Source organism: Hyposmocoma kahamanoa, unplaced genomic scaffold, assembly GCF_003589595.1.
Source record: "Hyposmocoma kahamanoa isolate Upper Pololo Valley unplaced genomic scaffold, ASM358959v1 88, whole genome shotgun sequence".
NCBI classification, from domain to species: domain Eukaryota; kingdom Metazoa; phylum Arthropoda; class Insecta; order Lepidoptera; family Cosmopterigidae; genus Hyposmocoma; species Hyposmocoma kahamanoa.
This window is the reverse complement of record NW_020654466.1, coordinates 6,848,544-6,876,326: the sequence shown is the minus strand read 5'-3', so window position 1 is coordinate 6,876,326 and position 27,783 is coordinate 6,848,544. Positions and strand designations below refer to the sequence as shown.

Sequence of the window (27,783 nt, the reverse complement as noted above, 5' to 3'; positions counted from 1 at the left end):
TCGTAAAAAGGGATGTATCTAATATCTTCGGGGTCTTTTTATTTGAGTAAACAAAAACCAATATACATATAACTGCAGCGTCCTGAATGTGTTCTATAATATTAACCATTCTTGTCAAAGATGGATCTCGGCTACATATACAATCACTATGGCTATCAACTGCGAAGCGAGTACTTTAATTGACGCAGATCTGCGGCACCGCCACCGCGCGCGATTCAGTGCGGCGCGGTGTAGTGTGATAATCGCCTAAAAGTTCTGATTGTCTATTTGAACACCATTCCAGGTTTTTGTACAGATGAGTTGGTACTTGGTTTTTTATGGTTCCGAATAACAGAGTCGCAGTATATAATTTTTGTCGCTCACTCATATTGAGGAGCTTTAAAGAATTTAGATAAGGCGTGACATGGGCGCGTGGGATTATTCTGAAACAATACGTTGCACTTAAGCATTTTGCACACGCTGAATTAATTTCTAGGTTTTTTTTGTAATACAGGTACACAGTGATACAGAAATTTAGTTTCGATAGAACTATTGCAAGGATGCAATAGACCAATAGGACCCTTAAGTCTAAATTTATAAAATCTCGAATCCTGTATAGTACTTTCAGGCGACAAAAGCCGTTCCGTACAACGCAATACTGAACGATCACGATTTGACAAGATGGCTTTTATGTGTCAACGACAACGAGTTAAAAATGAATTAATGGCGACACTTAAAATCTGTTTTAACCTAATTCATCTTTTGTACTTTAGAACTAATTGCTGTGAAAAGCGCATAAACGAATTAAATGCAATGAACTGTGGTCTTACCATGAACTCTTATTACAGATCAGTATCAGTTCGTAACGACAAAAAAGCGGGATGGTGATATGCACTTCATGTAGCGCTGTCTCACAACGATTCATTTTGGGTCCTAAACTGGGGGTCTACTCTCGATCTTCATCCGAAACAATTACTGCCAAATAAGCAATACTTGACCAAATGAAAAGACGCCATTTCGCAACACGAGAATGAAGTTTTTTACTTGATACTTGTCATTTAATTTTGTCGAATATTATTTATTTGACAGTAATTGTTTCGAACGGATGTCGGACGGAGATCGAGAGAAGACCCCCTGAATCGTAATTAGAGTTCATGGTAAGGCCCCTGATGTTATTATTCACGTATTCATGTTGGGTATGTGGGACAGAGTCACTTGGCGAGACGATGTAATCCCCCCGACTGATTGAAGCTTCATTCACCAAGTTTAGTGTGGCTTACGTTATTTAAAGAACAAGAAGATACATTCTTAGAAAAAAATCGAACGAACAATATGCTCGGAACGCATACACGATGTTTTTAGACAGATTACAAAAGGACAAGAAATAAAACAATAGCATAAGGTCCAGTGATTTTATCAATATAAAAAAAGTTTTTAATCGTCCGTTATTTTTTTGCCTCGGCGGTTATGTTTTCAGACCCCCAGTTTGAATTTTATATAAGATTATTGCCATTATTTATTTACTGATTAAAAATCAAAATTAAAATTGGCCATGTTATTATACTGATCGGACCAAGCCGGGAACTGTGAACCATCCATCTCGCTTGCAAGACTGTTCCCTGGGTCCAGTGTATGGCTAACACCCCCTATTGCAGCGCCGCATTCCGGGCAAATGCCTCGCTGCATAGCTCCACCACACTCTCCTATGCAATAAAAATGGCCATTCTTACATTTGAACCAATGACCCTGTTTCAAACCTATAGCTTGGACTATCATAGCGCGCTCTTCTTTACTAACGATACCAGAAACTTTAACAGCATCTTGCAGCTGTTTTAGAACTTTTAAGCTTTCTTCTTCTTTGTACACGCTCCAAATTAAGACTGTCGATTTCGCTTCATTGGCCGCCTTTTTGACGTTAGGATTATCTTTTGACGCCAAATACAAAGCATGGCTGAGAATCTTCGATAATTGAATTGTGGAATTCATCCTTTTTATCTCATTCAACATGTCTTTTTGAAGCTGTTGGCTTATTTTATGTACATTTTCGGATAAAATTTGGCATACACTTTTGACAAGATCGTACAGTTCTTCTTCAAGTACCGTTAATCTAGCTTCTTTGTATTTTTGGTATTTTTCTCCAATCATGTCTAGTATGTTAAGATAAAGACATAGCATTTGCAGATTTGTTAGTGATACTTTCTTCTTATTTTTTACTTCTTTCTGAAGAGTTTGTAGTGCATTCTTTATAGATGGTTGTTCTGAAATTCAAAACATAATATCTATGTATATATTTACTTAATAATATTATATATCATGTCCAGGGTTACAGTTACAGGATTATTTTTAATTCCTATCGACACATTTTTTGAATTATATACAAATCTTGAAATAATTGATGTAGGTTTGTATAGGAAATGGACATTTTGATAGTCAAAAAGAATGTTGAAGTTTCATCATGGTTAATAAAAACAACCCCCTAAGATCATAGACTAACCTGCTAAAGCCTTTGCATGGGTAATTTGGAATTCATCAAGTTTCAAAACCAGCGCTTTCTTTTCCTCATTTATTTTTTCTTCGGTGCCATACACTCGTTGTTTTATCGGGTCGATGACTTCTTTAAACATTGTGTTGATTCGGTCTTTGTATCGGTACGTATTTATAATTGGTTTTCGACACAATGGACATGCGGGTATTTTTACCTCGTCGTAATTTGTTCTGATTAAACCGTCCAGGAACTCAACTTCGAAAACGTGTGGACAATCTTGTAGTTGAATGAGTCTGTAAAATGTGATTTTGATGTCAACGTTGGACGGACAAAATATACTTGACCTTCGGCTTAAGAACGCTGGTCCTAATTTTAGGTTTAAAATGTATTTATTTATTTTGTTTCCTTAAGCCTGGCGCCCCCACTTTTACTTAAAAAAACCCTGTGGAGCGATACATCTAAAAACACTATAATACACTACAACAATACCAGTACAATAACAATACGTTCCCAGGATCCAGCTCATTTAAGTCGGGTTTTCACTTTATGAGTGCTCTCGGACCAAATGCGCTTGTACGAGTTAGATCGTATAGGAGTCCTTCACTCGGATTTTGGTTTACACCTTACGAGTTCATCCGCGTCCAAGTAGCATTATCTCCTTGCACAATCAAGATGATGACGACTGATGTACTGCTGCGGTGTGTATGAGCTATGAGAATCATGCTACAAGGTTGTAGCAGATATGTTCATGGCTGAAGTACAAAATCATGGAAGGGAAAAATTCGAAGCAAGAGGAAAATTTATATTAGAAAATGGATTTTAAGATGTAACCAACTGAGTGCTTCAAATATTTTTTTTCGAGAAGTGGAAGAGAAAGATAAAAACACGTTTAAAATCTCATAGAGTCACGCTCATTCCACTTTTTCTTAGTTGGCGGCATTTTAGTTTCATAAAATGATCCGAGTATACTCGTAAGAATAGAACCGCGTCCGAGCGTGATCGAGTCCGCTCGGATCACGTGTTTACACGCTACGAGTAGCGTACTTTTCACTATACGAGTGTACTCATATAGTGAAAACCCGGCTTTTGCGAATGTGATAAATCAGACGTAACGTAAGTACCTATCTACCTACTGCCTACTCTCGAAATATTAATGGAAATCGGTCGAGTTTTGCCTTTTGAGGCTTTAAGTTACGGGCTTGCCTGTCGTCTTCTTCGAGGTCGTCGCCGAGGATGTCCTTGGGGAACTGGTCGGGCCGGCAATTCTGGCAGACGTCCGGACAGGGCTCCCCGCAGAGGCCGCGGCAGGCGTGGCCGCAGCGGAGCACGTGGGTGCATCGCACGTTGCACGGCGGCCGGCTGCACGGCTCGCCGCAGCGGTGACGGCATGCGCCGTGAAGACACTTCCGCTCGCACCGTTCCTGTAGACGACTCGTGTGGGTATTTCGACAAGCAAGTGTGATGCTGTTACAGTTACTTACTAGAAGAATCTCACTAGTAATTAATAGTGAACAGAAAAACATAGTACATTTCACATTAATATTATAATTCAAAGGAGAAGAACCAAATTTGATCCATTCCCGGCGCAAAAGAAACGTATCGATGGTGAAAATTTGAAATGTCGTAAGAAATATTTTGTCGTAATGGAAAATGCTCCTAACTGCAATGTCGACGAAATTATTACTCTTATATTGACGGCGGAAATTTGAAATGTCCTAAGAGACATTTTGTCGTAAGGTCATTTTCCCTTACGTAAAAATGTCCCCCTACGACATTTCCAATTTCCACCTTCGATATCTCGGTGTTCTTATATTAGGTAAGAAAATTCTATACGTAGTTTTTGTTTTCGCTATCTAGTGGCTAACATATAAAAATTGCCTTTTGTTTTTGCTCAGGCGCAATTGTGTTAGGCATTTAGGTAATGTATTGTTCATGCATAAACAAAATCATACCACAGTTTCTGTTCTCTATTGTTGTTGAATCACATTACCGACGAAAGGAAATGTGACAGTAGGAGACGTGACGGTAGGAGATTTTTGAGAAGGTATGCTCTAACGATGTTATGACATTAGAGACTGAAATCGAAAAATGGCGTAAAAAATTACTTTTCCAACTTGTGCCGATGAAGTAATCTAATAAAGAGACTTTTAGAACGTTACGTCACTAAGCCATGTTCGTCGGTGTGTACAGGTTTCTTATGCATAAATGTTAAATTGAACTCACCTCAAACGTGCAGTAGTCGCATTCTTCGTAGCACTGTCTCTGGCACTGATGGTCCCCGCGATCACCGTCTAAGTTAGCAGTGCACTCTTTCTTCGCTTTAGCACAAGGTTTTATGCATACATACTGCAAAAAAACAACAAAAGGTGTTCAGTTAAATAGGTAAAATATTCTTCACCGACACCATTACTGCCCTCGGAACGAAAGAAGGTACAACTGCTGTATAAAGTACGCATAGCTGTGCGTTTTTTCGTTACGAGGGCAGATTAGGCTTATATGAGTTGTAAATGAAAAACAAAACTGAATTATTAACGTTATCATATTGACGTTACTGACGACCTCTCTCTCTGGTGCAACGGTTTGACTCCCGGTAGGACCAATTTAAGAAAGGTTTTGGTTTCTTGTACGCCACAATAACTTTATCATAATCGAAGGAGTAAAGTGTTAAAAGGGGACCATTATTATTTACCAAAGATAGAAGATGATATCCATTAAAAAGGTTTAGATAATAAGGACTAACAGGGTGTCCCACCATTATGTGACTCGGAATGGTAGTAATTTAAATATTGTGTATAGGACATTTTGCTTCAAAGAGACATTACTTTATTTTTAAAAGTAAGTAACAAATAGCCGAACTTGTTTCATTTGAATAATCATCGGACCATTATTCGTCCAACCGGGTGTCGTCAATGGACACCCATTGACGACACCCGTCAACTGTTTCACTTCAAATCGACCAGTTAACTTGAGCTTTGCTATAATAGACGAAAATTGCAAAATTACACATTTAATTACCGATGCAATGTGATTCCGTTTGTTTTGTAATTAGATGTTTTGCTGTTTTTCCCACACCACCGAATAGAACAGCACGGCATTGTTAGAGATATGATCTTTATTACAATAAATACAGAATATTCTTTGGAATATACGGAGACGTACACACAGGGCAGTAGTTGGCCTGTCTATATTTCAGTGCAAACGGGAGTTGATATTTATAAGAGCTGTATCGCTAATGTGTTACCAGGAATATATGGCTCTTATTTCGTCTCTATTTCTCGTTATATACTCGATGGTTACAAACGACGAAATCTTTATGTCCGACAGAAACATTTTTTTAATTTTACCTTCTTTTCCTTCCTTCTATTTCTTCTTAATGAATTTTAGCTACAGTGTAGAAAAATTAATTTCGAGGAAATTGCAATTTATTTTTATTAAGTTTACGTTGCACTTAATACATCCCACCTTTCCTTGGTGTATTAAGGCCACATAACCACATCCACATATAAGCCCTCCTTATCCTAACTAACGTAATCGACATTTTTAGCGAAATTCAGTTACTAACTATATTTATATACTATCTGGGATCAGCAAAACGAGATCTACAATTCCTCTAATCGGTTTTAGTTTTATTGTTAGGCTGTAAATAAGAAATCACAAACTAGAGTCTATTAGAAGCCCGAAGCCGAACGCTGAGTTGTCGCTAGCGACGACTGCGTAAATTACTTCACGATTTTGTGTGGCAATTTATACAGCGCCTCTAGCGGTCACATGAAGAAACAACATTTTGTATACAAACATTTTACGCTGTCGCTATCGATAGCTGTCACTGTAATCTTATGGTAGAGGCACAGATCTTTGCGATTTAATGTGGCATTGCAACTGCAATGGACAGGCATATCGCTTACCACTTTGTTCGTCTTGTCACGTGGTATCTTATTTATGCAAGGTTGCAAAGTTGTTGTTTGACGCGAGTGCTTGTATTGAAACCTGAGCAAGTAAGGAAGCTAAGATTAATAGAAGATAAGAAAAATAGATTCCTGAGCGTAGCAAGGGTTTCAAGGCACGAGACGCAAAACAACTTTGCTGCCGAGCGAAACACACAACTTTTCATCGCACTAAAGCGAGGAAAATGTTAGATGAAAAAAAAAAAACAATTGAACATCAGTTTTCTTAATTAAAAGAAAAAGTTTATCTCCAGATGTGTTCTGAATTTACACCTCATCATTTTTTTTTATTATTGCTTGTGCTTTTATTTTGTGTGATTGAGTGATTATTGAAATTGTTTCAGTTCTTCGACGAATTAAAATAATTTAATAAACACAATTAGTTATCATTGTCAATTTAATGTCAATAATAATAAGAATAAAATATGGCAACGGATTTATATTACATATATAAGTAATGTAAGACAAACCGCCTAGTTGAACGTGGCACTTCTTTTTTCTTTCATCGAAAGGAAAAGTTATGTTCACCACAGTCCAAATTCGAATTTCAAAAACCTTTTCCACTCTAGCGTGCTTTTGCGAGGAGATTTCTAATGAGAAAGAAAGCCTTTCCTAGCTAGTGAGGTGAAAAAAAATTACCTTCTCGTGGTCCGGATCATCGGTGACGTGGCATTTGAAGCGACACCCGTGGCCACACTTGACTCGGTGCTTGCAGGGCACCGGACACTTCACTGCCCCAATTTCCAAGTAACATGGTTTCTTGGTCTGTAACATTAAAATTGGCAATTGTCTGATTTTGAAAATCAGGAAGACGGATAATCGTCCCACACCGTGATTTTGTTTTCAAATCAAATAAAAATTCATTTATTTTAGACAAATATAGTCCATAATCTTATAATAGTATCACAATTATGTATGGAGTCCCATCAGGATCTACCAACATGGAAAACAAAAAATAAAGAACATAGTCCTCAAATTAAAAGCGAATGTAGACGTATGCAATGAAGCATGATCGGGCAGTCAACCCTACTAATCACAGTAATCAGTAACGTACACACTCAACATACAAACTCAACGCACACACTCAACATGAAGACACGAAGAATGTCCTTTGAGCTGCCACGGATACGGCTTAGCAACGAGCCAGCTCTCTTTCTAAGAATGGCAAGAAAGGCATCCATGTGAGCTTCTGCGAACATGTCTGATGCGCTACACTACCGTGGCAACCCCAGCAACACTCTAAATGCGTTGTTGTACTGAATGCGCAGGGTGTTAATTGTCTTCTGCGAACAGTTGGCCCGCAGATTACACGTACAAAAAGAATGGCAGATGCTTTGAGTTTTGTTTGAGATTATTAACGAAAGTAAACCGTATGATTCAGTAGGCACCGGTCTATAATGTATATTATGTGAAGATATTTTACTGATGTTGTAATTACAACCGACCTCGTGTTTACAATTTGGCAGGGTGACGGTGACAGTGGTAAGGCATCGGACGGCAGGGTCACTAGGGTCCTGGTGGCAATATACGCGCATCCTATGGCCGCAGGGTAATGTCTTCTCCACCAGTCGCTCGCAAGGCTTGCAAGTCGTTGAACAGATCAACGGACATACGTGCCCCAAATCGCAGAGCACTCTGAGAAGATAATCATTAATTAATACACAACATTAAGGGATATTCTATCCTATTATAGGTATAGCTAAATGACGGTATCATAATTGAGTATAATGGACGTAATCTTTGAACCCCGACCCTGGAGGACCTCGCTTTAAAAAACTAATGCTTATGGAGCTTAATAACGTTGACGATATTAGGGCGCGTTCTCATGATGTCGTAACGTTTTATTTATCGTTGTACAAAGGTCGTGACTGTAATGGACGTCTATTTTGTCATTGAACGACTAGATCGTTCTCACTAGATCGCGTGGCGAGACTTTATTAGTTCACGGCAGCCGCCTTGTCGTTTGCACGACAGAATCGTTTGAAGCTGCGGTTATCAGTCGTCAAATTTTTATCGTCACGTTTTATTTATCATCGGACGACTGTCGTTTTAGCTCTTCCAATTGTCACGACAATCGGTCGTCGTAACGCCAAAAAGTCGTGAACGACAGTTAATCGTGTGTGATGTAATGTGTATGATGTGTGAACAACTTCATTTAAATATACAAGCCATGACAGTTTAAACTGCATGTCTATCTGTCGTCACGACATAATGGGAACGCGCCCTACAATTTTGAGTTTTTGTGCCTACACTAGCAGGTTACCTTTCGCATTTCAAATTGCACTTTGTATTGACGTGGCCTCGATCGTAGCCATGGCAGACGAGGGGGCATCGGTGCCCACATGGCAAGTTGAAGTTGCACTTCAGAAGACATCCGCCTTCCGGCGCTTTGTTACTGAAGTCTTCGGCTGATGTGATCTTTAATTGTTTTAAAAGTTCCAAATCAGTGTGTGCTTGTGAAAAATAAAAACTCTTTACTCTCGACACCGTAAAAAGCATTGACCTACCAAAAGGTAAAATCTCGTTTATGGAAGAAATCCTTTTTCAAAATAATTATGACTTTTTAATTAAAATAAAACCGACCTCATGAGTTTATGGTACACCTATTTGCCAAGTTTTATTGAAATCCGTTAACGGAAAATAGGTGAAGTCCAATAAACCGGATTCATCCCCTAATTTGCCACTCTTAAGAGGTGGAATATTTTCTTGAAATTTGAATGAGACCACTACCCTTTCCAAGAAAAAACCAACAAAGAACCATCGAAATCGATTTACAAATGTCTGAGTAATCGCGTAACGTACACACAAAAAATACAGTCGAATTGAGAACCTTCTCCTTTTCTTCAAGTCGGTTAAAATTAGTTTTAATTTAGTATCATATAGGTACCTATGATACTTACTACTTACTTGCATACTTGTTTGGTATGTACGATATTTTTGTATATCGACCCATATGCGTTCAACTAATGAGCACGGTTTTCTTCTAAGAAGATGGTTACGGCCATGCAACTAATAAACTACATGAAAAACTATAAATAAGCAAAAGAGGGTTTAAATTTTTTGTATTGCTTACCGTTGTTATTTGCGTCGGGTGCATTTCACACTTTAATATCAACTGTGATCCTACAGACACATTTTCTTCTAGTGTATTTCCGATTTTCCGCCAAATTTCTGAATTCTTCTTTAACATATCAATATTGCCTAATATGTAAAGGCCTGTAATAATAATCAACAATAATAAAATATTTAAGCATCTACTACAATTATTCAACTCGTAACTACACGTCTTCTAATGGTGGTCTGAGGTCGGGCCTCGTCATATTAAGAAATACCATATGAATACTTGTTGTATTCATTTGTTATTTCTTCTCTCTAACTATGAAGCAAAAAGTTTGACAAAACACTTTTTAAATTAGCAATGGCTTAAGTAGAGATTGCTGTGATGAACGAAAAGCTTCGATGTGGTAAGGTCTTCAAGAAAAGAGCCTCAGCAAATGAAGCCCACCTAACTTATTTGTATGATATAAAGTCTTGCAGTAACTAAACTATCACGCAAATAACATCAAGTACATTTTTTATGTTTTAATAATATAATTATTCCTACGTTTTGTTACATTAAAAATCCCTTAGTTTGGGTTTTATTAAAACATCGTATGTCAAATAAGGCCCATATAGTAACTAGGTCATTGGTCGCAACTATACACCTTATCAGGAATAAAACGTATCAGGTACCAAACTTCATATATAACTCAATCCTATAAAACTGAATATGATCAATGACACTCAATATTTTAAACAAAATTATTGAATTTTTCAGCGTAACAAAACAATCTCAAACTTTGTTTCTATCAAGCAAAATTAGAGATTTTTAAGTAAGATATTGAAAGTAAGCAACAATTCAATAACTTTCGACAAGATTGTATCATTTCAAAAATACTTTAGGCCTAATAATAATGCCGCATAATAATGCGGCATGGGTAATAAGGACATCGGTTGTATTATAATTCAACTGAAGACATTTCAATTATCCTTTTTCAAGGTATCAATGTAGGTTAGGTACACGTAACGTAAACTTAATAGGTACATAATAATTTTATTTTAACTTTATGTAATGAGGCCCGCAACGGCTAACAAGGCCCAACGGTTTTTTGTCGGCCCTTTTTAGATTGATGGTCTTATGACAGTCCGACGCTTCTCGAAATAAAATCAAAATCCAAAACGCAAAATACTGTCTAAATATTAAAATTAAATGTTATATTAATATTTAAAACAAGAAAGTAACAGCACTCATGATCAAGTTTTAACTTATCGCTAATGAAAATTACTGTGGCGAGCTTCCGCACGCAATCCATAGCAACAAAGAGAGAGTCTCGTTTGAACATCTTGGTGACGTTCACCACGTTATTGCGTTCTAAGTGCAGTTTCATACCTGAAATGAACTTAAATCTACTTATGAATCCCGGAGCCTTATTATCTTATTTTCTGAACAACAAAACAGACGCAAATAATAGAAATCATGTATCAATCGATGTTACCTTCTCTTGCTCTTGAGAGCGCAACACAAACTCTGTTCTCCGTCCCCAAAAACCCAATTTTGTTATCATTGTTGTTTCTCACGAGAGATAGCAGTATGATTTTGCATTCTTCGCCTTGATAATTATCCAACACGGTAATTTTCACTTTCGACAGATGCAAGTAATGACCGCGTTGCTGAAAAACAATTTTTCTGTCAATGTCCATGTGGATGCTATCTTATGATTAAAAAATAAGAACCAGTTTTCGACGTACCAATTTAACTTTTGTGCACGATATAAGACAACATTTACCTTTCTCATGTAGAACATTTGGCCAGAGTAAGCTGCAAGAATTGTAATTTCTTCAGGTTGGTAGCCCTGTTGCATCAGGTAGTTGGCGAGGCCAAGAATTAGATCGCCTTCTTTTTGGTTCGTTCGACTCGAACTATCATCCACTTGCTAAAACGATAAAAAAACGACATTCAGACTCATTTTAAAATTAGGGATATTTTGGGGTGGCACGCACCTAATTCACGTTTATCTTAAAAATACGAAACTATTACTTATTACCTCTTCTTTGAAGTTGTGAGTCATGAAGAACAAGTCATCAGTCATGCCACGAATTGAGGGGAAATGTCGGACCGAGGGATGGTTTTCGAGGTCGGTGTAGATGTGTGGACAAATGAGCTCCGCGAACTCGGGCCTCATGCGATGCTGCACGCGCAGTCGCCGACTGTGAATCCCGTTAGTGATCATGCGCTCGAACAATGATATCTCAATGTTAAAGTGCCGCGCCAATCGCATGTGCGCCGCCGAAGGACGCAACTGTTGGTGGTCACCTGTAAATGATTGGTTTCTTTATACACGTAAGAGCCATACAATGTATCAGTTACAATTTGTTATCTTGTATACTTTAACGGCAAAAGCAGACATACCACGAAAATCTGGGTGGTTGAGAAGGTTCATAGAACCAGATAAAATATATTGCGGGGGAGTATAAATACCCCAATGCAAGATTGTGGACTTAGGGAAACGAAGAAAACGCGTATCCCTTTACTGGAAGATATTTGGTTGTTAGCATTTCTATCCTTCTATCCATGCCTCATTTGCGAGAAAATTAACATTATTACCGATTAGGATCAAGTGCTTGCAGTGCTCGGTAAGTGCAGTGACGATGTGCTGTTCTAAAACTTCCGCCGCCTCTTCAATAATCACTGAAATTTAAAACAGAGTTTGTTTTATAATACTTACACAAGGTTATTTATAAAATACTAAGGCTGCATTCCCACTTTGACGTGACGACAGATTAGTCGTGCATTTTAATGTGTCGTGGCTTGTATATTTAATTGGAGTTGTTCACGTATAGCACAACACGATAAAAAGTTGAAATTACGACAACAGACTGTCAAGGCAATGGGAAGAGCTAGAACAACACTCGTCCCACGATAAAGAAAACGTCACAATAAAAATATGACGACAACTATTGTCGTCACATGTTATTTGTCTGTGTCTCATGAATGTAAACAACAAGGCGGCTGCCGTGAATCGATAAATTGTCGTCACGATCTAGTGGGGACAGCTAGACATGATTGTCGTTCAACGATAAAAAAAAGTCCACGACAAGGTCACGACAGACAGTCGTGATATGGGAACAGGCTAGAAGCGAAAGTCGTCCAACGATAAATAAAACGTTACGACTTAATGGGAACGCGCTCTAACAACCTCGCAGGACGGCAGGAGTACATTCCTAACGTCTTAGACAACAATTTTTGTTCCATGTCTTTTTACAAAACACAATAAAACCAGAAATAATCTTTTAAATTTTTGTTGTACCATCTGACACTTTTTATATCTGTATTTGGTATTTAGTAAGGTTGTAAGTTCAAATATGCCCCGCTCCTACGTTTTGCTTCATACTGTTTAGGGCGATCATTAAATATTTTTATTGTTGTACGAAAGTATAATCTGATGAATTATTAAAAGCCAAGGAACAATTATTGTTGTTGTTTATGATGTTAGCAATATAGTCCTGCGAGGTTGTTGATATTTTACAATAACCCTGTATATTAACATCTATACTTATGATCTAATGAAAAACTTTCGATTATCTACTCTTGAACAGGTTATAAGAAATCGTTGACATCAGTTTCGAATAACAAAACAAATAAAAACTAAGCTAATGACGTTACTACAACTATGTAAGCGGTAATATTCGGACTGTAATAGTTATATAAAAATTACCAATAGAAGGAGCTAGCGTTTGAAGCAGTTTCCGTAATCTAGCGGCACCACTGGTCGTCATGCCGACCACCTTGATTCCTTTCAAAACTTGCAAGTCAGTAATTATTCTTGCCTCTTCGAAAGCAGTATTAGCTTCCTTCAATTCCATCTACAATTAAACAAAATTAATTTAAACTTATTTAGTAATATGTTTCGTGCAAGTATTTGCAGTTAATTACATACCTGTAACGGTTGCATATTTGCTCTGATCTTATTTAAAATGACTGCAGCCCATCTGAAGTACAGGGTCCAACGGTCGGCAAGAGGGATAATTGCTAAGTCCATTCCATTTATGATTCGCAAACGAATCTCCCGATTTCTTGACGTTGACATCTCCTGTAATACGTTATAAATAATTGCAACTATATTCCACTTTACAATAAAAACCAATAAAAAATACGGCCAAAGTATTAATTATTATAATCTTACGCTGAACAGGTTCAAAGACGATTTCAACTCGATCATCTGTCGTTGCATCTCCTGTTGTTTTTGTATATTAGTAATGTCCAATTTCTTGTAAACAATAATCGCATCATTCAGTTTTTTTTTTGTGTCTTCAATAGAAAAACTAACTTTGATTCGTTCATCAACCAAAAAGCTATTTTCGTCGTCATTGTCGTAATCGAATTCGTCCAAAATAAAGTTCGTCCTTTCATGCTCTTCTTCCTCTTCATAATTGACAAAAGCATTTTGACCAACTTGCTGGTCTGCTGGGTCTTGATTTCCATTTTCTTCTTCGATAATGGTTTGAAACTCAACAAATTCCATGTTCTCAAATAGCCAATGCCTCAAAGGATCAGTTTTTATATGTCTTCTGTGTGTAGTATAGTATTCGCCTAAAACTCTAACTTCAGGAATGTGGTCTTTTAAGCTGTTGAAGCTCATTAGTCCTTCTTGTAGATAATGAAGACGGTTTTGAGCATATTGCACTTTGTTCACGGCACATTTCAAATTCTGCATTTGTTCGTAATAAAGACGGTTTGTTTGTGGGAATTTTCTTGTTGCTTGGAGTCTCAATTTGTTGATGTTGATTTTCTCCATTGCTTCGTTGCGAGATTGCCCGCCAATTCGTGCAATAGAATTTGTCAAAGGTAATATGGCTTCTAGAAACTGATCTAGAGCATGATTGGTGTAGCATATAATCAGCAAGAGACAGCCAAATCTTGGTCCAACATTTTCAATCAATGTTTTTGCCACCTTCACTCCCAAAAAAGTTTTACCAGTGCCCGGTGGTCCCTGAACGACAGCAAATTCGTGAGTCAGTGCCAATTTGTATGCTTCGTACTGACTTTTGTTCAAACCCAAGTCTTCTTCCGATGGCCATGTTTCTTCACATAGAGGTTTGAAAATAGTTTTTCTTGAATCTTCAAGCTCGATTTTGAAATCAGTGGCTTGATTTAAGTAAGATGGCGGGTTTGGTTCAGGCTAAAAAATGCAATGATATCGTAGACAAACTAGAACAATCAAGTGCATAAAATGGTAATTTGGCATAACTTACGTCCACATGTACGATGTATTTGCTCATTGCTAAATGCTGTGGAAATGTGGAATCCTGTAGTGCTTTTAAGACATGAATGTAAGCCTCGAAGTAAACCTCGCTTTCGATCATGATATACTTGTCGTTGTTATAAAGATTCTCACTAACACCAAGGTCCACGATAGAAATTGGTATCTAGAAAAGAATAAACACGTTACTTAAACAATATTTGCACTCTCACAATTAACAATAAATTAATTCTTAACTGCTGTGGTCGCAACTAACGATTAACCAATTGTTATTTGGCGTATACAAATCAATTTTCAATCTTTACAATGTTTTTGATTAAAAATTAACGATTAAAACTGACAATTATGATAAATTTATAGGGCGTGGCATGGTGTCAGCTAGAACAAATGTATTGAAAGAAATATAACATGTATTGTATGTAGCAATTAAAAGACTAATATTTATTATCAAAAAAATTTATTAAACACAATTGGAAACGTTATTACTATTACAGATTGCTTATTCCTTATAATAGTTGAGGTTGCATTTTAACACAACTCTCTTTTCAAATATACTGTCGGGCAATTTGTGGCTCTTCGGCAGATTTGTCATTGTTGCAAAAGAAAACAACCGTTCAACTGCTGCTCACGACGGTGTAGGAACAAATTTTTTTTTTGGTATTTATCACCTTTTATTTACATTTTTGGACTTCGATTTCATCTTAGAGAATAGATGAAGCTATTTTCCGTAGTTTCGGATTTAATTGTTTCTTAGTAATTAAAAAAATATTCGCAATTGATGTAATTGCGAATTATAATTAACATACATCAATTCGAATAAATTAATTGCAACGTGCAATTAATGGTTTAACTGCAATTGGTGTTAATTGAAATTGGTATTTTAGTCAATTACAAAACTGATTTTAAATTTAATTGATTAACGCCCAACACTGCCCTTAGGTTATGTTCAATATATCAGGTAGCTTACCTATCTACCTAAAATAACCGTACTTACCTATCTAGACAAGTACCTACAGGATTTAGGTAGTCATTCAGTTGTACTTAGGGCGAGGTCAGACGAGCGTAATCTTTTGAGTTGTGAGTCGCGTTTTTTGCGTCGCCTAATTTACACTGCATTCGTTAAAATCCGGTTTGTGCCATACGACGACGGAAAATGAGTTGTCTGCCTTTTTGTGCGGGTGTAGAGAAGCGAGGTAAACATTCATTGGCATATGGTAGTATTTAACAAATTGATCTGAATGTTCGCTTCCAGATGCACTCACTTCTATATTAGTTAAGTTTGGAAACCGAATAAATTTCTGCCCTACTTTCGGACTTCTAAAAATTAAAATAGACCATACTTACACTACCTTCTTATGTGATAGTATACATAAATTGTAGTCTATGAATTTAATGTCATGTGTTTTTAGTAGTAATTCATGTCTTCGTAATTTGTAAATTAGTTATACATATTACAAAATAAGTTTAGTGTAGGTATGTGAATGTTTATGCTATAAAACCCGAATTTTGACAAATATGGATGTGAAATTTCTCATGTAAGTGAATTCTTATGAGAAATAAATATTATTACACCGCAAATAAACTTTCATATAGTATATGAAACTTTAATCTTTCCATATTGAAGCCAGCTTCTTTTTGTTTTTCTAACATAATTGAATTACCAACAAACATCATCTACTGCTTCATAAATGCACACTTTTTATGGATCTATTACACTGTATGACACAAACACCCGTACAAGCGCTTAAAAGCAACTGAATAAAATATCTACGTTCTTCTGGCGCCTTAACCGAATTCCAGTCCAACGAAAACTATACAATTCAAAAAACGCGACTCAGAGCTCACAAAATTACGCCCGTCACGCCTTACCCTAATTAGTGAGTGAAAGGTAACTTACCATTCCTTTGTTTAAGAGTTTCACGTCTCGGTCAAGAATAGTAGCTGTGAGAAAACTTCTGCAATTATCCTTCGTGAACAACAACAGTGAGCCAAATATGAATCTCTTACTGTGCGTCCAGTTTATTCTTTTGAATCTCTTGTTTGTCTTTTCATCTAACTTAATCACAGAACCAATTTTAGTCTTTGAAATGTATGGCTCGAAAAATGTAACATCGTGATAAACTCTGAAATAGTTAAATAATAAAAATGCTTAACAATTATACAAGATTTCATCTCAAGCATAAGGTTGAGTACCATACATATGATCCATATATACAAAGGAACTGAGCCTTTGCAAGGGCCTTAACATTACTGTTCCAACGTGACTGTCGGATAGGGTTGAAATATAACTAATTACTTTTGCAGCTTACAGCCTGTAAAGTACGTAATGTGCATTTTGGTAACTTGAAGTCGCTGTGTCAACACTTTGAAAATTCGCTTACCCCAAAGTTTGTATTGTTCCAGAGTTGTTGAAACCACAGACATAGGATTACGCTTTCTATTATTCTAGATCTGTCGTTGAAACGTAGGTTTATGGTTATGGTGATAAAATTAAACGTACACTTACTTTATATTGTCAAACTTTTTTCTTTTAGGATCTGCTAAAAATTGATCTGAAATTAAAGCAAATTAATCAAATACGTAGTATTCGTATCAAAATAATGCATCATTGGTGTAATAAATAACACACACCAAATCTGCAAAATGACAACTTTTCAAGCGAGGTGTTACATTCTACAAATCAAATTTAGTCGACAACTTGTTTGTGTTAAGTAGGAGAGTTATAGAATTTCACATACATAAATTGTCTCGCGTACTTCGTATTATTTTTATGACTTTTATGTGATAATGATAAGTGGGTCCGTCTTGTAGATGAAACATTTTTTATTCTGATGTTAGAAGCTTTTACTGTAACGGATCATTCAAGTCGTATCGTTAGTTAGTACTGTATCTATTTTCTCACTATTCATATTTCACAGAAATGTCAAATAATCTATAAATTCATACACTATTTTCACTTCAATTAGTTCACAATTGGCTTTTATAGTTAGGAGTACATCAAGCTTGACAATTTGGACCGTTCTTATAGCAAAAGGCATAGAGAACAATTTAAATCTTCTTAAAATGCTCTAGACCTAACCGAAGTCAATAGGATGCCTCAACGACTTACTGATTCCATCACGGAGAGGTCCGAAGCAGTCTTCACGCAACAAGCGGAACTGGACGTCAAGGTAGTGTTCCATGTCGCGGTACTTGCCTCTTACGATGTTGGGCCGCAGAAATGCCGGCCGACTATCCAATAGGTCCTCGAGAGTAGGCACTACGCTCAATTCTCTGAAGTTTTGCGGTGGTTCTTCATCTTCACCAAACAGATATTGTGGTCTCTGTTTCTTTGTCTGCAGCACATTGAACGTACTTACTAATACTCGCATTTGGGACATACAGTTTACAAGTATATGAGTCTATCAGTCTACGCGTAACTACTAATAATGCTGTTTTTTGTAAGTATATGTGAAAAGTTACAAGATCATAATTATTATGTACGTTAAATGTAGGTGCAATAGAGGTGATCCAACTACCTTTTGCGTCCGTTTGCGGGAACAGAAATGCAACATCAAATATCAAAGTACATAAGTAATAGACAACACTATCACTTACCTTTTCTTCGTCTTCACGGAAAACCAACCTCTGTCGTAAAGAAGATATCTTCAGTTTGGTTTCTTCTGATAAAACAAGTCCATGCCTCTCAGTCAACTCCGCTATACAGAATTTAGAAATGCTATCTATCAATGATTTTAATTTAAGCGTAGCCGTCGAAGGCGAAATGTTTATCACGCATTCACAAAATGTTGAAAAGTTTAACCAAAAACGTTCTTGGTTGTCCCAGTACAACTTGTTTCTTGTTTTTCTGGTTACTGTTGGCAAGTTCATCAAATACATTTCAAATAGTCCGATGAAATCTGAGTCACATACTTTGAGCAGCAATGTCAACTTTAGTTGTACGAATGTAGACAAGGAAACTTTGGATAACAATTCCATGATCAGTACAAACATGTTGTGATTGGATTCATCCTTGGGGTTTATGTTATTCAAGAGGTTAATAAATGAGTCTTTGCTACTGTTTATTTTAACGATAACCTCTTCAATGTCTGCTTGTGCTAAAGTTTCCAAAAGCCTGAAACCCATAACGCGAGTTTGGTTCTGATGATTTTGACTCCTGTTATTTGGATGTTGTCTTTCACGAGAGTCTTGTCTCTCATTTTGTTCAAGAGGTCCTGCGAATCAAATGTTAAAATAATTTTATAATTTTCGAAATAAAGAAGTACGTACCTACCTACTCATTTCTTGGTCTTATTTTTTGCAACTACTTAATGTAAGTGTAATGCGCACTGTTTTGTTGTTGTTGGTAATTTACTCTCTTCTTACGCTCTTCTACAGGGCAAAGAGCGCGTCAAGCTTGATGTGCTCTTGACTGTACCGAGCCACAGATATAATATGAATATGGAATATTTGCAAATATTTGGTTTAATTTTAATGCGTACTGTTTCCTTGTTGGTTGTAATGTCGTCCTTGAAAACGACCACGCTGCGCTTGCGCTTCCTCTGACTGCGGTCCGTTGTTCGTGTCACGCTGCCTCCAATTATTTCTGTATTGTCCGCCTCTGCCATTCGGTCGTGGTGGACCTAGCGTAAATTACCAATAGTAATAAATAGTTACTAATTAGATATATTTATAGGAATTGTATAAAAAAGATAAGCGAGCTCGTGTCGTAAGCCAGTTAACGATTTAACCGTTGAAACGGCCTAAGCCCTTCAACCAAATCTGACAAGGTCGGTGGCCCAATCGGTTCGATTCTCGGTAGGGATAATTTGTGAAACGAACTATTCTAAATTGGTTCTCAGTGTTCTTGGTAGTGCTCTTGGCTGAATTTCGTAGAGTTGGTACTTAAGGTAAAGAGAATTTCTTAGTTTGAGAGACCAGCTAACTGATGTTGCTGTCTGGTAAGTTATTTTTATATTCTGTGCTTTATTTTATATTTCAGTATAACTTGACAAATATATGTGATTCCACAAACTTTTGAGGTCTTTTATTTGTTATAAAAAAAGTTATAATTATTTTGTAATGTGGTCCTTTTGCTATTTTTTTTTGCTAATTACTAGGACTACTTTAAAAAAAACACTGCAAAATTTGAAAAATTGTGATGAGAGAACCCAATGGTGTAGATTTTCAATATTTTCAAAAATATGTCTATTATCACTTAACTGACATGGGTTTTTTATTTTACTATTACCAAAACTTATACAACCTGGCCTCTCGCTCGGTGCCCGCTTGGAGTTGAGTTTTGGGATAACCTGTATCCAACCATCCTATATGGATGCTATTCACCGTGTTCATTAGTGACGTAAAAAATAAAGATCCGCCTAGTCCACTGCCATTATCACTCGTTTCTGGCGTGAAGAAGAAAAGGTGCGGTATTGCCCGAGGCAAGTGCTCGTTGCAACCAATTTACTATAGAATTTGGATTCAATAGAGCGACCAATTGTGTTTTTGAGTTACCACCTTGCTTTGACAAACAAGTTTCTTTTAACTTGAGTGAAGAAACTATAATGAGTTTAAAAAAGAACGTTATATTTTTGCTAATTAAAAGAGTTTTCTTAAACGTGTCGCTGTGTTCCTGAACTGAATAATGTCACAACATGTATTTGTAAAATTATTAATAATATTTTATTAAATAATGTCTCAAAATGTTACATAACAGGCACAAAGGCGTAACCATTGACAAAAAAGAACTATATGTATATAAACAATTTAAAATATCAAATATGATGCTACTCAAACTCCCTACTGACTCTTGATAGGTTAAACTATAAGGACATTTCTCCGAAGCTGCAATTTTCTGTGTCCATGCATTAAACTCCACTTATTTAGCAAATCAAAAATCTACAAAAAAAAAAGTGTATAATATAGGTCGAAAGGTAACTGGAGAGCACAAAATCTTCCCAATAAACCTTTCGGGCCTTATGAAAAAAAAATGTCTAAAACCTGACAGCAGTGGCGTGTCCGAATCTTAGAGGATGGAAAAAATAAATAGTCTTTAAGGTCCGAATGCAGAATCCAACATAAATGTCATTTTTCTCAAAATTGAAAACAACATATCAATATTAGATTCTAATTAACATATAATAAATTAGACGACAGTACTTATAATCTGAATTTTACAATGAACTAGAAAATACACTATTATCGTATCTCTTTAGTTATTTTTGTTTTGTAGCGTATTGTTTTCCTTTCGTTTGAGTTTGTTGTCCTGGATTGTTAACAAAATATACATTAAATATTGCTTGTGTTTCATTATTTTAATTTACACGTAGAAAAAGTATTGTATGCAATTATTACATAAGGTCTTAAAATCTCGTTCCTATTAGGCCACTTATAAACACGATGCTCGATTGCATATAAGTAATACTGTTAGCGGAACAAAAAAACGACAATATAAAATAGTTACTTTTTTTATAATATCGAGTGACGGAATGAACAAGTCGTGCGCATGATGGTAAGCTACACGCCTGTCCATAACAGTTGTGTGCCACTCAGAGCTTTAAATCGCTAAGATCTGAGGGGCACTGCCCTGCGCCCGTCACCCTGAGACATAAGTTCACAAGTTTCATGTGCCCGTAATTTCTCCAGCACCCTTACCCTTCAAAACCGGAACACAGTAATGCTGACATTCCTGCTTGGCGGCAGAAATAGGAAAGGTGGCAGTACTTCCCTGGACGAACTCTTTCACAAGGAGCTATACTGGTACTAAATTAATATTATATTACATATATGTATATTTAATATTTTTAATAATAATCTCAGTACAAAGTACTAAAAAAACCGACCTCAAAAGTTCGTGGAATTACATCTATTTGCCAAGTTTTTTTTAAATCGGTTACTGGAAAGTGCACGAAACTGGATTTATCGTATCACCTAGTTTGCCACTTTTAGAGGTGGAGTATTATCTTCAAATTTAAATGGGACCAATCCTGAGGTACCCTCTTTCCAACAAAAGAAGAATCATCAAATCCTATTTAAAAAATAATAAAAAAGTTATCGCGTAATATACATAAAAAAAATACAGTCGAATTGAAAACCTCCTCCTTTTTTTTGAAATCGGTTAAAAAATAGAGATATACTCCATCTCTATTTTTTTCTAATACATTCATATTTTTAACATCGACTTAATACCGACTTAACCTTTATTGAAAAAATCGGAATTAAACCAATAACCAAATATTATATACATACAATATAACTAAATGCATTCTTTTTAGATTTTATGACAAAGCAGAAACAAATGAAATGTTTAGACATTTAAACAATTTAATATTCATTATTATTATATTTTTTGCAATTAATGGAAAAATGACTCGTTTTTAGTAGTCGACTAATTTTTTATTTTCAATTTAGACCAAAAAAAAGTAATATGAACGACTACACTTTTGAAAAACCCTACGTTTCGCTAAATGTGGTGGTGTGTGTATTTATCTCAAAATCATTAATAATTCATTAATCAAATCATCAATGAATATTTGACTAAGTACAGGCTTAGCCGTATGATTTCATCATCTCGTATCGTATATTGGTGTACCGAGTAATCAGTTTGATATTTTTATTCGATTTTTAATAAGTCGCCTTCTTATTACATTAGATATAATAATAATAAGACATTTATTCATAAGCACATTTACAATAAAATTGTTAACAATAAAGAGCTTCGGAAATGTGGACTCTAGTGCCAATGAAAAGGATGGAACCTCAGCACTACTGCCTGCTGCTTTTCAGGTTCCACCTTCATAGATGGAGGTATGTAATATGTACACATATTAAAGGAGGATGTGTAATATGTACACATATTAAATTCGAATACTACAATTTTTTTTCTTTCTGAAACTTCAATTCCTAAACCACTTACTATGAAAATTTATCCGACCAATTAGATTGCTCAAACCATGACCTATGCATCATGACTGTTACTTTACACTATTACTATGGTGAACTTTTAAATTGTTATGCATTTCGTGGCTATTTGTTTTCCATAACAAAAAATTTGCTACCATGCGTGACAGACTGCAGCTTTTAGTAGAATTATTGAAAAAAGGTACTCTTATTTCTGGCAATATAAATAGGTAAAAATTACAGAAACCTAAATAATTTATTTACATTTCAGTGGTAAAAATTTTGTAATAATCTTGACGAGAATGAAAAAACTACGTTAAAAGAATTGCGAATGATATTTTACTTACAACTACAATCAGTTTGAATAGGTTCTACATAATATAATTTATAGATTATTGCTAAAACATTCTGGTTTACTTATTGGTCGATCATGTTCGATTTCAAGATTCATTTAGTTACCTTGACGAAAACGACGAAATTCGTCACCCATTGTTTCTGTATTTATCTATTGTGTAGCTGGTTTGGTACCTGGAACAAATAATCACATCGTTATTCTTCTTATCTATCCATGGCAAAGACTATAATGCTTGCCATCGTGGTGAAAGGATTTGCCAATCGCCGCAGGGTGCTCGCCGATTGTTGCCCACGCGCACCAGACATACAGGAAAGGCATAATGGTACGTAGTGCGGGTAGGCTCCATTATCGACCCCGGGCGTGTAATTATTGTAACCTATTACTATTTTAACTAAAACTCAGCAATAAAAAAATAAGAGGCAAATTGTTGCGTCGCATTGGTCTAATTCTAAATGGCATCTTGGATTTTTAAATAGAAATAGTTTAGTTAATATGGCATCTTGATTATTATTAATCACTTGGATATCTTCGCTTGCAACGCGTCTTATAAATTATATAAAAACAGTGAAGCTAGGAAGCGATTCGTAGTGACGACTTTAAACACACTGACGTGATTTCGACTTGGTTTTTTCGGCGGAGGCGACAGTCGACTTGGTGCAAACAGCGCATCATTGATTGCGCCTCCTTCGGCAAGCAGTCGGTCTAGACCTTATCTCTATGGTCTAGACGAAGTCATAAGGAAAGGAGACGCGCGGGACACGTGAGTTGCCCTTTCAAGTCGGAAGCTATGTTCGGACCTTATCGCAGGCCACTGCGATCGGCATCTCCGGCACTCCGGTTCACGATTCTTTGACTTGCGTTGTTCGTTTGCTTGCGTGACTCGCTTCGCGCATACGCAAAGGTCTGTCTCGTAAGCGCAGGCAGGACTGTGCACGAATCGCTCGCTTGCGCCGGCCGCTTGCTTTGCGTTGGATTTCTTTACGTTGCGTGAGTTTGATATCTAGCAAGCTTGATATTTCCACGCAAGCAACAGGGAACGTTGCGGAGGACAGCACCACTGGCCAATCACGGAGTAGATGATGCACGCGTCCTCTACAACCAAAATAATGGCAAGGCTCCGCGCAAGTCTCTCAACGTAAAGCGGAAGACTCGTGAACGCCTTTGCGCGGAAGGCAGATTTCTACGCCGTGTACCCAGCCAACGCAAGCAAGGGAAAAACGGAAGTGAAAGGACTCGTGAACCCGGAGAGCTAGTAGAGGATGAGCTAGATATCCTCCGGTCCCTCTAGCTGCGTGGGTTTCTGGGAACTGGAGAGGCGCTACGGCATCGGGAGGTGAGCGTGCCTACAGCTTCGCCACCATAAAGGAGATTTGGTAGTGGACTATAAAGTCAACGGCGGTGGCAACCGTAAATTGCGCAAGCTGAGAATCAATTATTTGACAGCACGGGAGTAGACCCCCAGGATCTGACTGAAAAGGTCCCTGTGCGGGCTTGTTTGCACAGGTTATAGTACCCTTCCCGTATTACCAAGAGGTTGATAGGGACAGTCACAGAGTCTTAAGTCTTATGTCTGTTTGCGATTTTTCATTAGAGGAAATACTGGATCCCAACTGGTGGTACGGAGAAACCATCTTCCCTGTTAAAATTAGGTTGTTTTTTAATTTCAATGACCTCTCGCAGCATCCAGCATCAATATTAGACATAACTGGTTGAAGACTGTACCACCTCAGTCAACCGTGACCATGGGACCTGTAAAGGGCCCGAAACGTCGGTTTGTTTGAAAAAACAAATATATGCGACTTAAATCCGGAAAAATAGTTTCATTTCCTATCCGATTTTATAATTGTTTTTTCTGGATTGTTACAAACTAGGCAACATCCTGTTCCCAGGTTATCGTTGAGTTTTGGGACAAGGTTTTGAATAAAAATTTCCCATAATCAGAAATTGTTTATTTAAAAACATTAAAAAAAATTCAATAATCTTAACACAATTAACTTGAACTACTTTTTCAGTGAGACTCACTGGGCATTTTCATTATAACAAATAATAGGTATCTAAGATTTGTAGAATCAACAATAATAATTGCATTTAACTACTGTACCTACTTACTTTATTATTAACAATCTATATAATTAAATTGAAGCTTCTTTTTCTATCAGTCTAATTAGACATTTTTATTTTAATAAATAACAAGTATCAATCTAAGATTTGTATAACAACAACTATTTTGTTTAACTTATGTATAAGTGCATTATTATGAACAATCTTAACATAATTAACATGAAACTTCTTTTTCTATCTGTTTTACTGGGCATTTTTATTTTCACGAATTATTATTTCTTCATCACTATCTGACAGTGGCATGGTCCTTTCTTTATTAGTGTTGAAAATGAAATGTGGCGTGACGCTTTTGGTGTCACACCGGCCGCCTTCGTGCCGATTTCCCGCCGCGAACTACACTAAGGACTAATGTGTGGCATTCCCCGGCACGCATTCGCGGCAAACATAGCGCTATACAGGGTGTTAATCTGATTGCGTTAAACTAGAAGGTATCGTGAAAAGTTATAAAAAAGTAAAATTATATTGTACGTACCTAGGTACTGTAGTCTAGGCTCTACTCTACGAGTAAAATCACTGGCTGAGTGAATATAGTTTTGTATTTAGAACGTGTTTGAAAAATGAAATAAGAAAGAATAGAACATCTTGAGAGTTCGTAATGTAACCCGAATCAGAAAATATATGAAAGAATACAATAAACCAAGTTTTGAAGATTATTCCAGTTTATATTCATAAAAGTACCTCTCGCTACGCATCCTAAGCTACGCCCCAGTTTACAGTGCTTATACATATATTTTAAATTTTAAAGGTGGAGTATATCAAACTAAAAACCAAATACATCCTGGAGGTCGAGCGGTTGTATCCCCGCCACAACGTGAATTTATTCGTTTGTAGTTTGTAATGAGACCGAACATCTGTCGATCTTCATGAAGGAGGAGTTTTCGCCGAAGGGTGTTGTATATCGGCGATACCGAGACAGGTTACATGACACCAGTCAGACTTCCGTCCGAAAAAATTACTGTCAAATAAGTAATATTCGACAAAATTATAAGACAAGTATCCAATATGAAGCTTCATTCGCATCACGCGTCTTTTCATTTGGTCAAGTATTGCTTATTTGGCAGTAATTGTATTGGACGGATGTCGGACGGAGATCAAGAGTAGACCCCTGATTGCGCCGCACACGTCGTCGTCAACAAGTGCATTTCGTGTAGATTAGTTGTTCAGTTTTTATATTATATATGTAAGTCCATATATAAAGTTATACAATAATCCTCCTGATTTAAATGAAAAAATAAAATATAGCAACCTTGTAATGACGTATATTCGTCTCTACCTACCCACACAAAGATTAGATTATACCTGTAATCTAATCACAAATCCATACCTGTACGTTAACGACTATTATTTATAATATGTATGAATAATCTTCCAACTTAATGTAGCCTCTAACACTAATCGGTGTTTAGATTATTTATAACACTTGTTATAAAACGTGCATACATACATAATGCTTGCACATAATTAAGACAGATTAATAAAATTTAAGTAAGTTATGTACCTACCTTGCTACTCCGTGAATCCAAGTAATGTGACTTAGTTGCATTAACGGCGATTAGTGAAAAATTAAAAATCAGGATATAATAAGGGGTGCCTTCCCCTTTCGTATGGATCTAACAAAACTACAGGCTTTATGTTTATGTAGTTTTCATAACAATTAAATCGCGGTTAAAGTGATCGAAATCCTGCAGCAGGGAGACGGCCCGTAGGAAATTACCTCCGTCCCGGCTAATAGAAATATACCTAGTGTTAGATTATTCAAAAGAATTATGTTATATTATTGACATTACTGTGTAATTGGTTCATATTTAAAAAAAAAGAAATACTATTTAAGAATTGTAATTTAATCACAAACAAATTAACTGACTAGCCGAGTTGTGCATTTGACTTTTATACGCTCACTCACATTATTTTATTCGATGATGCAATCGTTCGTTCATTTTTGGTTCAGAGTTAATTTTTCTTATTAAAAAGCGAAAAAAGAGATTATTATTGTTCACGACCTAAGAATGTCAAATACACAACACCAAGGGTAATGTGGAAGGCGTACCGTAATTATTAATGTAAAGAAAGGTGGATAATAAAGAATATTATAAATTGATTGGAAGAATAAACATCGTACAAGTGTTCCTGACGTTTTAATTTGGATCAGTTTTCAAAACTAGGTACCTATTTCAAAATTGTCTTAATAATTAACAGTCATATAAAATTAATCTAGCTAAGTATTACTTTTACGTACATAAATTCCATAGTTTTTGTGTTCGATATCAATGGTTAACAAGCAACATTGCCTCTCGTTTTTAATCTGGCGAAATAGGGTTAGATATAGATTAGATGGTATATTTTCATGTCTAAACAAAAGCTTACAAGTTTTTGTTTTCTATTCTTCAAAAACTATTATAAAGTGACCAAGCTGTGTAGTGTTTTGTATGCAGAAATATAAATCAATTTTTCATCTCGAAATGTAGGTAAACGTAATTTGTGTGCTTGCTTGCGTATAATTCCGATCGTTGATACCAAAAAATTCAACTGCAGTACTTGCACTTTTACGAGTAGACGCGACAAAATGTCTGTTCTTTGTGTTAACAATATCAGGTTCAGCCTACGGTGCGCCGTGTACACTTAGTAATGAAAATACATACCATAATTGTCGGCAATGTGTACTCCAAAAAAATTCTTCTAAAATTCGACGGTTCGACGGACTTATTTCACTACAAATTC

The 27,783-nt window shown here is 36.4% G+C and overlaps 1 protein-coding gene across 1 annotated transcript; it reads right to left on the bottom strand.

The window, feature by feature from the left end:
- Nucleotides 1–1,361: 1,361 nt before the first annotated feature.
- LOC113235771 (NFX1-type zinc finger-containing protein 1-like) lies at nucleotides 1,362–27,783 on the bottom strand. Its single transcript, XM_026471666.1, has 23 exons — nucleotides 27,705–27,783; nucleotides 23,049–23,117; nucleotides 19,190–19,330; nucleotides 18,306–18,922; nucleotides 17,818–18,043; nucleotides 17,215–17,260; nucleotides 16,606–16,831; nucleotides 14,701–14,874; nucleotides 13,632–14,627; nucleotides 13,386–13,538; nucleotides 13,164–13,311; nucleotides 12,053–12,136; nucleotides 11,493–11,761; nucleotides 11,235–11,381; nucleotides 10,944–11,118; nucleotides 9,482–9,624; nucleotides 8,672–8,826; nucleotides 7,854–8,043; nucleotides 7,048–7,173; nucleotides 4,688–4,810; nucleotides 3,668–3,885; nucleotides 2,474–2,757; nucleotides 1,362–2,237 (listed from the first exon to the last, which is right to left on the bottom strand). Exons 2-23 carry the CDS (start codon nucleotides 23,077–23,079, stop codon nucleotides 1,507–1,509), a joined length of 5,403 nt encoding a protein of 1,800 aa, XP_026327451.1. The 5' UTR covers nucleotides 23,080–23,117; nucleotides 27,705–27,783; the 3' UTR covers nucleotides 1,362–1,506.

Excerpts from the sequence above, each read along its gene's own strand:
- LOC113235771 (XM_026471666.1), bottom strand. The coding sequence starts at position 23,079 with ATGGGTGACGAATTTCGTCGTTTTCGTCAAG. Across the intron at positions 14,875-16,605 it reads AACTCTTAAACAAAGGAATG|ATACCAATTTCTATCGTGGA; the intron begins GTAAGTTACCTT and ends ATTCTTTTCTAG. Across the intron at positions 3,886-4,687 it reads GCGACTACTGCACGTTTGAG|GAACGGTGCGAGCGGAAGTG; the intron begins GTGAGTTCAATT and ends AGTCGTCTACAG.